Source organism: Elephas maximus, chromosome 18, assembly GCF_024166365.1.
Source record: "Elephas maximus indicus isolate mEleMax1 chromosome 18, mEleMax1 primary haplotype, whole genome shotgun sequence".
Lineage (NCBI taxonomy): Eukaryota > Metazoa > Chordata > Mammalia > Proboscidea > Elephantidae > Elephas > Elephas maximus.
In genome coordinates, this window is record NC_064836.1 from 49,387,321 (window position 1) to 49,399,952 (window position 12,632).

The 12,632-nt window shown below is 37.4% G+C and overlaps 1 protein-coding gene across 14 annotated transcripts in view; it reads left to right on the forward strand.

Moving 5' to 3' along the window:
- The window catches only part of ROBO2 (roundabout guidance receptor 2), a 652,610-nt gene that overhangs the window by 466,429 nt on the left and 173,549 nt on the right, over positions 1–12,632 (forward strand). For all 14 annotated transcript variants that reach the window (XM_049858165.1, XM_049858166.1, XM_049858169.1 and 11 more), the window contains exons 4-5: positions 1,492–1,612; positions 10,701–10,839. In XM_049858165.1, the coding sequence (XP_049714122.1) occupies positions 1,492–1,612; positions 10,701–10,839 (260 nt within the window). The remainder of the gene's footprint in view (positions 1–1,491; positions 1,613–10,700; positions 10,840–12,632) is intronic.

A 12,632-nucleotide genomic window follows, 5' to 3' on the forward strand; every position in this document is an offset into this window, starting at 1 on the left:
GAGATCAGTGGGATACAGACCCCAAATTCTCATAAAAAGACCAAACTTAATGGTCTGACTGAGACTAGAGGAATCCTGGCGGCCATGCTCCCCAGACCTTCTGTTGGCACAGGACAGGAACCATCCCCGAAGACAACTCATCAGACATGAAAGGGACTGGTCAGCAGGTGGGAGAGAGATGCTGATGAAGAGTGAGCTAATTATATCAGGTGGACACTTGAGATTGTGTTGGCAACTCTTGTCTGGAGGGGGGATGGGAGGATAGAGAGAGAGGGAAGCCGGCAAAATTGTCAAGAAAGGAGAGACTGAAAGGACTGACTCAAGAGGGGGAGAGCAAGTGGGAGTAGGGAGTGAGATGTATGTAAACTTATATGTGACAGACTGATTGGATTTGTAAACGTTCACTTGAAGCTTAATAAAAGTTATAAAAAAAAAAATATTAGAGGAAACCAGCATGTACTTATCTGGTATCTTTTTAAGAACACTCAGTCATTATGAAGTAATGTTTATTAAATCTGATGAACACAGAAAAGACTGAAAAAAAAGTTATGAGTGATGATACCCAGTGCTGTCAAGTTGATTCCGACTCATAGCGACCCCATAGGACAGAATAGAACTGCCCCATAGAGTTTCCAGAGAGCGCCTGGCGGATTCAAACTGTCAACCCCTTGGTTAGCAGCTGTGGCACTTAACCACTACGCCACCAGGGTTTCCTTGAGTGATGATACACTTACTAAAAATCTAACTTTGCTTTAACATCCTCTTTAGCAAATGAACATTTCAATATTATTACATTTATTTGTCAATAGATGGTTTGAAGACACATTTAAGGAGCACCTATTAAAAGCCAAAGATTTATACCAATTCATACTCACCATTTAAAATATATATATATATTTTTAATCAGTTTGCCCTTCTGACCAAGAAAACTCTTAAATACAATCAAGACGAGACAAAGATGGTAATACTAAAAATTGAAATGTAAGTTCCATGAAGACAGAGATATTTAATACTTGGTTTATTATTGTATCCCAAGTGCTAGAACACTGCACAGGCCCTAGAGGTAGTCAGTCAACACCTGTTGAATCCCTCTGAATCAGCCGGATTTCATTATATATCTACAGCAGATTTCTGGTGTTCCTTGCTGATGACTAATGACGATAACAGATCATTCGACAGAATCTGAGTGTGAAGAAAGACCACTGAGATTTAGTGGGAGCAGTCACAAGACTGGAAATAGGACCCAGTACAGAGATAAAGTCTTAGTTAGTGAAACATTACCTAGCCAGGGAATATGGATGCTTATATTGAGGGTAAATTTAAAAGAAGACAGGACACATGCAGTTGCCAAAGTAGTGGGAGAATTTTGTGTATTATCCACTAATCTGTTTGCTTTGAGAAAGAAAACATTGTAAGTAAACATTCAAAAGTTTTTATTAATGAATTTTCCTTCCCTATTTCCACTTTCTTTTCTTATTTGATTTTCAACAGATCCGTGGTGGAAAACTGATGATCTCCAATACCAGGAAAAGTGATGCAGGGATGTATACCTGTGTCGGTACCAACATGGTGGGAGAAAGAGACAGTGATCCAGCGGAGCTAACTGTCTTTGGTAAAACTCTTTTAAGTTATAAACTGCTTTTACGTTTTCTTTGATTTTTAAATATTAAAAGCAAACACTTGCTTTATATGTAATTTTCTTATATATAAACCAAAAAAACCAAAGCTGATACTGTCAAGTCAGTTCCAACTTGTAGCGACCCTATAGGAGAGAGTAGAACTGCCCCATAGGATTTCCAAGGAGCGGCTGGTAGATTCGAACTGTTGACCTTCGCTGTTAATCACTGTGCCACACAGGGTTCCTTCTTATATATAAGAAACATTTACACCTCCATATCCCTTAGTAAACCATTTCCCTATCACCGATATTATATATAACCCAAACCCACTATATTTATATTTTTAAATGCAAGAGGTCATTGTAATTTTCAAACTGCTTCTCTGTGCCAATAAAATAATCTTCAGGTTCTGGGAGTGATATGAAAAGATCCCTATTTCTTATCACTTCTCAGGATGTACCCAAGTGCAGCACCAATGCCTACATAGGTCCCTAAAGAAGGCTCTTCTGCATTTTGGGATTTGCCATCCCATGTCGTAATGGGAAAAGAGCCATATTCTGATTTCCATTACGTTCAGTGAGTTACGTACCATTGTGCCTTTTGAGTGTGTACTACAGTGCAGGCCTCTCTTTTCAATCACTGTGAGTACCGTAATCTCTGGTAATGCTCCCTGTGGATACTAAGCAGCTGGAAGTTCAAAATGACAAAGCCAGGAGAGATCCTGTCATTTGTTAAATGAATTGAATAGTAAAAATAAAATTTTTCAAAGTATGCATGTAAATTTCTGTCCTGCAGAGCTCAGACAAATATCAGTTTGCCCTTAAATTTCACACAGTCATCTATAAGAGTCTGCAAATGTGTTTCACTCCGTGATGAATAAAATACAGTTTTGCCTGGTAGGATGTGAAATTAGTGGTCACTGAACATTAGCATTGAAAGTCCACAATACAGCTGTTCTATTTAAAGAAACACTTATCTCTATTTTTCTGTAACTACCACAAGCTGTGGAACAGGAAAATGGTGCGTTGCAGTAGTATATATTGTCTTCAGAACGAAATTGAAAGGGTTTAATGGCATTACCCAGGCAATTACTTATCATTATTGTAACTGTTTTCTGAAATATTTACCCAGCGTTTCCTAAAGACATGAAGAGAACTGTAGGAGATCCTTAAAAGTGTAAGGAGTTACAAGGGAACCTCTAAATTATTTTGAAAATAGGTGGAAACCAAAGATTGAATTTGTCTAGAGGCAGTTCCTCTGGAAAAATTGATTTTAAAAGCCGAGAAGCATTTACCTGGTGGGGTAAACTAGTCGGAACTGACCTGAGGGGTTATAAAACAAACAAAAAAATCAAACCTGTTGCCCTCAAGTCTGTGTCAACTCATAGCGGCCTAATAGGACAGAGTGGAAATGCCCCATAGGGTTTCCAAGGAGCAGCTGGTAGATTTGAACTGCCAACCTTTTGGTTAGCAGCCTATCACTTAACCAATGCACCACCAGGGCTCCTATAAGTATAATATTAAGTTGAGGGAAAAACTAAAACTCCACTACTGATGAGGAAACAAAATATAAACCCAGAAGTAACACAGAAAGACAGTATTGATGGCCTGAATCAAGGTGGTAACAAATATTCAATGAGAGAGACCTCTTGCCTATCTTGACTCCCCAATTCTTAGGGAACATAAAATAAGTTAGGTCCTACTTATAATGAGGCCCACCTTATTTGATTCTGCCACTGTTGCTTCAGTATGTGTTTTCTAATGAACCACTTTATATTTTCTTGTTAGATATTGTTATTTCTGACCTAATCATATTTGCGAATACAACAGCCATCTGTTTCATGAGACATATTGCTGGAGAAAATAGTTTTCTCTGTTCTTCAAGTATATCGATTCTTTAGTAAATGGCTCACATGTTTTTTAGTTTGAACATTGCAACATATTTTTAAAAATCCGAAATTTTTTTCAAATGGCAAGTGACCTTTTCTTCTTCATTCATATTTAATTGTTTATTAAAAAGAGCACTGGCAATTATGTCAGCTGTTGGCTTTAACTGTATGATGCTTAGACTAGGAACTGACCATTTTATTGGGCATAAGGACAGAGATTAAGTCTGGTGATATCCATTTTTCAGCCATTGAATAAGATGTAATATTTGATGGCTTAACTATTGATGAGATACTCAGACATAAAACTGTATGAGAAAATAATTCCAAACCAAACCTTAGGAAACACCTAGATGATGATCTGTGGCCTTCATTTAAGAGGGAAGCCCCAGTGGCATAGTGGTTAAGAGTTATGGCTGCTAACCAAAAGCTCGGCAGTTTGAATCCACCAGGCGCTCCTTGGAAACTCTATGGGGCAGTTCTACTCTGTCCTGTATGATCACTCTGAGTTGGAATTGACGTAAGAGCATGGGCTTTGGTTTTTTTGTTTGTTTCATTTAAGAGAACACAGTGCTATTCAAAACATAAGGTGCTATGAAAATCATTGGGAGCAATATAGTTCTCTTAATTAATGTTTACTTGCAAACTTTAAAAAAAATAATAAAATTCTCTTGTCTACTCACTCATTCAACAAAATGTATTGAGTACCTGCTGTGTGCCAGGTCCTGTCTAAATGCTTGAATATAGTGATGAGATTAATAGACAGGACCCCTGCTCTCAGAGGGACTATCCCATCAGCAGTAACATAAAACTTTGTGTCTAAAATATGGTGAGAGCAACATTTTTTAAAAAACATTTACCTTTTTGTTTCACAAGGTGATTTTCCTCAGATAGGAAAATTCTTGGCAGGAAAAGAAATTAATGCATTCAGGAGTTATTTAGTCACATTCACATGGGCTGATCATGGTCATCCACACATTTTGGAAGGGCACGAAATTGCAATAATTCACATTCAATGGTTATTATACTCCCGTCCCCTTATGTAGTTAAATAAAAGGAGGCATACTAGGGCTAGCCATCTGACTTCCTAATTTAACAAAGACTACAGAATGTCAGGTCCTTCAGAGCCAGCTTGTAAACCAACATAAGGTTTACAAGCAGTGGTTAGCGCTAATGGCCTTTTATTGCGTAGCTTTGATCTTACAGGACTTAAAGAACTCTACCTATGTAATTATTGCTGCAACACTACATTTATAATGTCAAGCAGAATTTGCTTTTAAGTTGTTAAGGTCATCCTGGCAATAGCTCTCATGGCAGAGATTGGCAATTTTGCAGCCATTTTCAGTGATTGCATAAAGTTGAAAAGAGAAATTTATTCATTGCGTACTTAATTTCCTCCACTGTAGCATAAAAATGAGAAACGTCATGGGTAGTATGCAACCACATTTTAGATTTATGCTATATTGTGTTAATTTGAATATGTTTGCTCTCTGGATAGTATTGACATAACTACAACGTTTAATTATACCACGGGATTTGACATTCGATTTTATTACGGCATCATATAAAGTTGAGTTTTTCGAATGCTAATTTGGAATGAAATTGACCTGACAACTTGAAAGCTATGCTTTACAGAATACCACACTGGCAAACAACACAAGTGTCTCAAGAGAGATTAACCTGGTAGCAAGCTATGCAGGTGATTCAAATCCAGTTAATCTCACACACAAGAAAAGTTAATTGCATTGGCAAAGACATTGCCTCTGATCCCTCCATGGTGAAATAATTAGAGATCGAGCCATTCAGAGAGACTCTAATCTAATTGACGAGCAGTCAGAAAACAACACTCGAGATTTTCTCCCCTGTTTTTCAATCTGAGTTCTGACATAGGGTGATAACATGGGAAAAGTAACGGACCTTAGTTTGACATGTGAAATTAACTTTCCTTTCTATTCATTAGTTCGAGATTTTTTTGTGTGTATTTAATTGTGTAGAGCTTCATGGGGTGAAACTCAATAGGGTATTTAGTAGTGTTCAGTGTCCTTCCTAGCTTTAAATTTTTGCAGAAAAAGGCATAATCAAGACATTTCTTATAATTTTTGTAGTTTGGACCTGAAAGGGGTTCGGCTTTGTGTTTGGCTGTTGATAATGCTATTCATTGCAAATGCAAAGCTTTTAAAATACATGTATGACCTCTATAACTTCTTTAGTCTTTAGTATTTATTCTCTTCTCAGATTTTCTGGGGATAAAGTCTGGTTAAAGAGACAAGGAAATAATTCTTACAGAAAATTTCCTTCCGTTTAAATAAACTTTAGGCAAACTTAGTTTTAAGCACGTTGTTTTCGTAGGCAGCTATGAACGTTGTAAGGCAACGGGTGAATTTAGTGTTGTTAACACCAAATAATTGGAATAAGGAAGATAAGATTTTAAAAAATGGAAATTCTCAGAATAATACTTGACAAGCTGTGACCGAACTTCAATATATCATTGAATTCTAAAGTGACTTTTCTGGAAAACAGAACCTCAGATACTCATTTTCATGTGTCATATATATGCAGGTGATTTTCATCCGTTATTCTTCACATGACCCATTTTTTTCTGTATATCCATTCAGTTACATTTTACTCCATGAGCCAATGATAAACTGCGAAAATTTCTATACCACACACTCTTCTGTGGTTTTCCAGTTGCTAAGCAACTGGACTCTGCTTGAGGGCAGAAGGGAATAGGGAAGGTTCATTGCAAAGTTCTCCACCCCTGCTGAGTTCATCAGAACAGCAGCAGGAGATCTGTAACTTGCTTCTTGAAATTATAAATCAGGTGCTTCCACGTGTCTCCCTATAAAACATGTAGGACTTAGAACATGTATGATAATCAGAATATTCCTAAGGATCCTGATGGTGTCCCTTTGAGGAAGAAGCAACTTTAGTTTTGGAACATATCTAAAGTTTGCCTTTCCAATTAATTGAGCTTATAATTTGGGATAACATGACTGATAGCTTGTTAAAGGAAGATACAAAAACTTTGACTGAAACTATACGTGTGTGTGTGTGTGTGTGTGTGTGTGTGTGTGTGTTTGCTTGTTTTAATGAACCTAGTCTCACATCCCATTGCCATCAAGTTGATTCCGACTCATAGGGACCCTGTAGGACAGAGTAGAACTGCCCCGTAGGGTTTCCAAGGCAGTAAATCTTCATGGAAGCAGACTTGAGGTTCACAGAAGACCTCTTAAAACCACTGAGCCCCCAGGGCTCCTTAGTCTCACATCCAAAAAAAAAAAAGACCTATTGCCGTTGAGTTGATTCCGACTCATAGTGACCTTATAGTGTTACGCAATTTTTATTTTTCACTCAGCAGCATGCCATGAAAATTTTTCGTATCATATAGATAGCTAGATAGCTTAAACACTCCAATGGGATAATAGCTTTTCAACTTATGAATTTGCCACAATTTATCCAAAAATTCCGTTTTCCAGTATTGCCAGCAATGCACCAGTGATCCTCTGTACTTCTTATATTTTATCAATTATCAGTTAACAAAGTTATTGTTCTTCAGGCCTTTATTCTTTGGACTGGTTGCCTTTGAGTTGATTCTGCCTCAAAGGTACCCTGTAGGACAGAATAGAACTGCCCCATAGGGTTTCCAGGGAGTGCCTGGTGGAATCAAACTGCCAGCTTTTTGGTTAGCTGAGCTCTTACCCACTGCTCCACCAGAGCTCCATTCTTTATCTAGTCATTTAAAAATATTATAGTCAAAATTCTTTTATGTTTCTTTCCTTTTTTAAATAGAAATACAAGCAGAGTGTCTGCAAGTAGTAGTTATTTTGGTTGTTCTTCAGTGCTCACATCTCCTTTCTCTTTCTTGTTGATTTGTAATGTTGTAATGTTCATCTTGTTCCTAACTTTAATGGGCACATGTTTAGTATCTTACATTTGATTTAATTTCAGCCAAAATATCTTTATCATGCTTGAGAAGTTTCTTTTGATTCCTTCTTTATTTAGATTCTTTAATCCAAGGACTTCTTCCACATCTACACATATGACCATATTTACTTTCCTTTTCCCTCTATCAGATAAGTAGCCTTCCTGATCTTATTAATTAGGAATGCCTTTGACTTCAAGTAACAGAAACTTAACGAACAATGGCTTAAGCATATGGGTTTGTTTATCTCATGCCTACATCTCTATGATGAAAAGATCTTTACACACACACGCACACACGCACAGACACCACATCCACACCTTATGTGCCAATCTGTTCCAAATCTCTAAACTAGAAATTTGGGAATTTTCTTAACTTTTCTTTTTCACCCTCCAAAATTGATTGATCTCCCAGGTTTGCTGTCTCTTTAAGTCTGCCATTTCTTCCATATCCCCAGAGCTATTATATCAGCTTAAACTGAAATAATTTGTTGCAGTAACCCTTTGACCTAATTTACAACTGCAAGTTTATCTTCTAATGTGTTTTTCATACATCTGCCAACACAGTCTTTTTCTTATGCTTATTAAAAATGTTGCTCTCTTTCTTAAAATCCTTCAACATCTCTTCATCACCCTCAAAGCAGACCTCAAATTCCTTGACTTGGCATGCAAGAGCCTTCTTAGTCTTGCTGTTCACCATCTGACTAGCTTTGCCTCCGACCACTTGTCCAATGAGACCAGGCTACTGGTTAATCCCCAGATACAAACTCAAAGTCTGGCATAGAAGAGGTTGCAATAACATGTGCTGACTGAATCACAGGTGAGAGAATGACTTCTCTCAGCTCATTCATCTTTATACCAGGATGGGGTATGATAAAATTGATACCCATGTTTAAATAAGAGGGGGCAGGAGAGTCTCCTCTCACAGATCACTTTTCAACCTCAAGTGGTATGAACTGTGGTTTAGCACTAGGTAAAAAAAATATATATATTATTTTTATTTATTTTTTTAACGTTGGGTTAATGCAGCTTTGAGATTCATTGGATAACCCAGATGTGATAGCCCAGAATAAGTCCATCTGGCTTCCTGTGCTAATGACTTGTTTTTACTGCTAACCTTCAAAGCACTCGTAAGGAGCTACCGATCCTGTTGCCTGTTTAATGCTAGAAACAAGAGCTCAGTATCAACTATGTCAGCACTGAAATAGCCATTTTGGGCACATCCTACTCAGAGTTCACAAGGATAGCACCAAACCATTCTATCCAACATGCAAATTTGTTCTGTTGTCTGAGGGTACGCTTTGCTACTAACTGATCCGGCTACCTAAAATCTGATGTTCTTTAGAAGTAATCTTGTTTTTCCGTGGTTTCTATGGATTATTTGTAAAATTTGAATTATAAATTTCCTATGATAAAACCCTATTTGCCTTGTTTTATGACTTGGAATTTTGGAGTCTCAGAGTATAGATACCTGACAATAAGCAGGTCTGTGTTTTGAAGAAAATTTTGACCACTACTGTCAAACCCTCTGTGGGATTATCTTCCCTTTGAATGCCAATGGTGGTTGAACTTATTAACAATAAAATGCTGTGCTTGCAATTTACACATGGGGTTTTTAAATATTGATGTAGTCAATAAAAGTATATACCCTCATTCTAGATGGTTACCATATATTATTTGAAAACATTTGTTTTTCTTTTCTGGATTAAAGGTTTCCTGCAAAATATGTTTCAGTTTTTGTGCCACTGTATTCCAAACTCTAGGTTAGAGATTTGAAACCAAAGTACTAAGTGGCTAAATAAGGCCACATGGCCAGAATAGTTGTGTCAACTCCCAGTGGATCTCCTTGACTAAGTTCTCTTTCTACTTTAATAAGTAGCAATATTGGACTTACCTATTGTTTTACTTATCTAGTGCTGCTATAACAGAAATGCCAAAGTAGGTGTCTTTAACAAACAGAAATTTATTTTCTCACAGTTTAGGAGGCTAGAAGTCCAAATTCAGGGTGAGAGCTTTAGGGGAAATCTTTCTCTCAGTGTTGAATCTGAAGGAAAGTCCTTGTCTCTTTTAGCTTCTGCTCCTGGGTGAACTTCATGTGGCTTGGTATCTCTCTTCCCCCATCTCTGCTTACTTGCCTGCTTGTTTAATCTCTTTTATATCTCAAAAGAGATTGACTCAAAACACACGGTACAGTAACCCTGTCTCATTGCCATAACAAAGACAGCCCATTCCCAAATGGGATTATAACCACAGGAATAAAGCTTAGGATTTACAACACGTATTTTCGGGGGACACAGTTCAATCCATAACACTTGTGATTTGAGCTAATACTAGCTAAAATGGTCATTTTTGTAGTGCCGGGCCTTTATCAAAAAAGGGAAGAAACTAGAAAAGAATTGAAATATTTAGATATATGTAAAACTACTTTTTGTTTTATGTTCCTTAAACAGTAGATTCTATAGACAGGGATTTATTTTTCCTTTGCTTTATATGAAGAAATACTTGAATAAAGTAAGGACCAACAAAAGACAAACACCAAAAGAGAATACTGAAGAGAAATATAAAAGCTTAGAAAAGTAAAAATGGGCAAATATTTGGAACACATAGGAAAAAATGATTAGAGGTGGCCTTACAAAATAATGTATAACAGTAAGTAGTTTGCAATAATTAATAATGACAGTCTGTATGTACTTAAGAAAAATAAAAAACCCAGATAGACAGGTTTCCCATGCACGAAGTGAAAACGTTCATGGAAGAACTGGGTGCTTGTCAAATGTTAGCCTAAACGAGGGAAATTTAGATAGCACTTAAGTGTGAGAACACACCTTGTTTCTTCTTTTAGAGTTCTTGAAGGAATTAATGTTTATTTCCTTTTTGATATTTTCCATGAGTTTCAACTAGGTTTTCTCACCCTGAGCCATTATAATAGATTAATCATTTTTCAAATCTCCTTCTTTGTCTCTGTACAGTTTAGTGTTCTGATTTTTTTTTAATAATATCTATATGATTTTTTTACATGATTTAGGTCAAGAATTCATAAAAGAATTAGAGTTATATAGTCTTACATACAAACCATAGCTATTCTTCTTTTCCAAAATATCCCACTCCATTCAATTGTATTGGGATCGTAAAGCCTTGTGAAGACATCGTGGAGATGCAGATTTAGGTACCTATGTACCAAAAACGAGCCACTATTACCTTTGTTTTTTCCATAATTTACTTAAAGCATGCACGTTTTATTTCATTTGACTTTTTTTTTTCTTTTTTCTCTCAAGAACGACCAACATTTCTCAGGAGGCCAATTAACCAGGTGGTGCTGGAGGAAGAAGCTGTAGAATTTCGATGTCAGGTCCAGGGAGATCCTCAACCGACCGTGAGGTGGAAAAAGGATGACGCAGACTTGCCCAGAGGAAGGTGAGAATATCCTATGGACAGACAATTCTTAGATAACCATTGAAGAATTAGAAAAGGAAAAAGTATCCACATTTCTATCTTCAAACACTCCTGTATCTTTGTGTATTATTTTTACACGTAATATTTACATATGCAAGCCACATGCTGTTTGTATGTACTAAAGTCCTCTAGGCTTTTGATGTCACTCTTTCTTTAAATATCCACTTACATGCTGGTTTCTCCATTGTATCTTTTATCCCCAAATACCAAGGATTCCTGAGTTGGTTTCTTTCTCATGGCCCCTTCTAGATCTGATGTTTTGTTCCTGCTGGATTATGGACCACCCATTCCACTGGCCTCCTTCACCTACTACCCTGTTTCCTTGGTGCTTCAGACTCCACACTGGAGACTGCCTGCCTTCCTTTAATGCCCAAAGCATCACTAACAGAAGACTGCTGAGTATAGCAGCAGTCTTTATGGTCTCAGGCAAAAGAGAGAGATTTAGCAGAGCACTGAAAGGGTAACGAGTAGTCAATATCACTATCCACATAGGGGATTTCTCACTCAGGGACTTCCAGTCACCTTCTCACTTATTATCACAAAGACCTTTTTTCTCTATCTCTCTCCTGTTCTTCCCTTTGACAAACCTCAAAACCCAATCTCTCCACTCTTCAGGGAAAGTCCAAAAACCCTGGTCACTTCTCAGAAAATTAAATTTACCTATTTTGTGTTTTTCATCTAAGTGAGGCCTTATCGGAAACCCTGGTGGTGTAGTGGTGAAGTGCTATGGCTATTAACCAAGAGGTCGGCAGTTCTAATCCGCCAGGTGCTCATTGGAAACTCTATGGGGCAGTTCTACTCTGTCCTGTAGGGTCACTATGTGTCGGAATCGACTCGACAGCAGTGGGTTTGGTTTGGGTTTTTAAGGCCTTATCCTTTATGACCAAATAAATTATTCAAGTGTTTGTTTGTTTTCTATACAAATGAGCATTTCTATCCTTAAGATTTGTTTGGCCTTCCTTCTGCTCTTACCTACTGCCAGTAAACTAGTTGTCGTTGAGTTGATTTCAACTCTTGGCAACCCATGTGTGTCAGAGTAGAGCTGTACTCCCTGAGGTTTTCCATGGCAGATTTTTTTGGAAGTAGATCATCAGGGCGTTCTTGTGAGGCACCTCTAGATGGACATGAAACCTCCAACCTTTTGGTTAGCAGCTGAGTACATTAACCCTTTGCACCCCCAGGTATTCCTAATAAAATCATAAAAAAAAAAAAAGTAGTGCTATCGAGTCATTTCCGACTCATAACGACCCTATGCAACGCCCCGTAGGGTTTCCTAGGAGCGCCTGGCAGACTTGAACTGCCGACCATTTGGTTAGCAGCCATAGTCTATATAAAATGTCACATCATAGTCTATATAAAATGTCACATCATAGTCTATATAAAATGTCACATCCTGCTTTTTTTTTCTAACCTTTTTCCTTAAAAAAAATTTTTTTTTTTGGTTTTATTCAACTGTCATGCTTTGACAGAAGCATGGTACATTTTATATACTTTCACTGGCACCACTGTTGATATTCCCCTGAACTTAAACATTCATTTTAAAAATATCAGTTTTTCGTATCTCTAGGTCTATTATGGAAACCCTGGTGACATAGTGATTAAGAGCTAATCAAGAAGTTGGCAGTTCGAATTCACTAGATGCTTCTTGGAAACCCTATGGGGCAGTTCTACTCTGTCCGATAGGGTTGCTATGAGTTAGAATCAACTCGACAGCAAGGGGTTTAGGCCTGTTATAAGGAGCCTTGTGGTGCAGT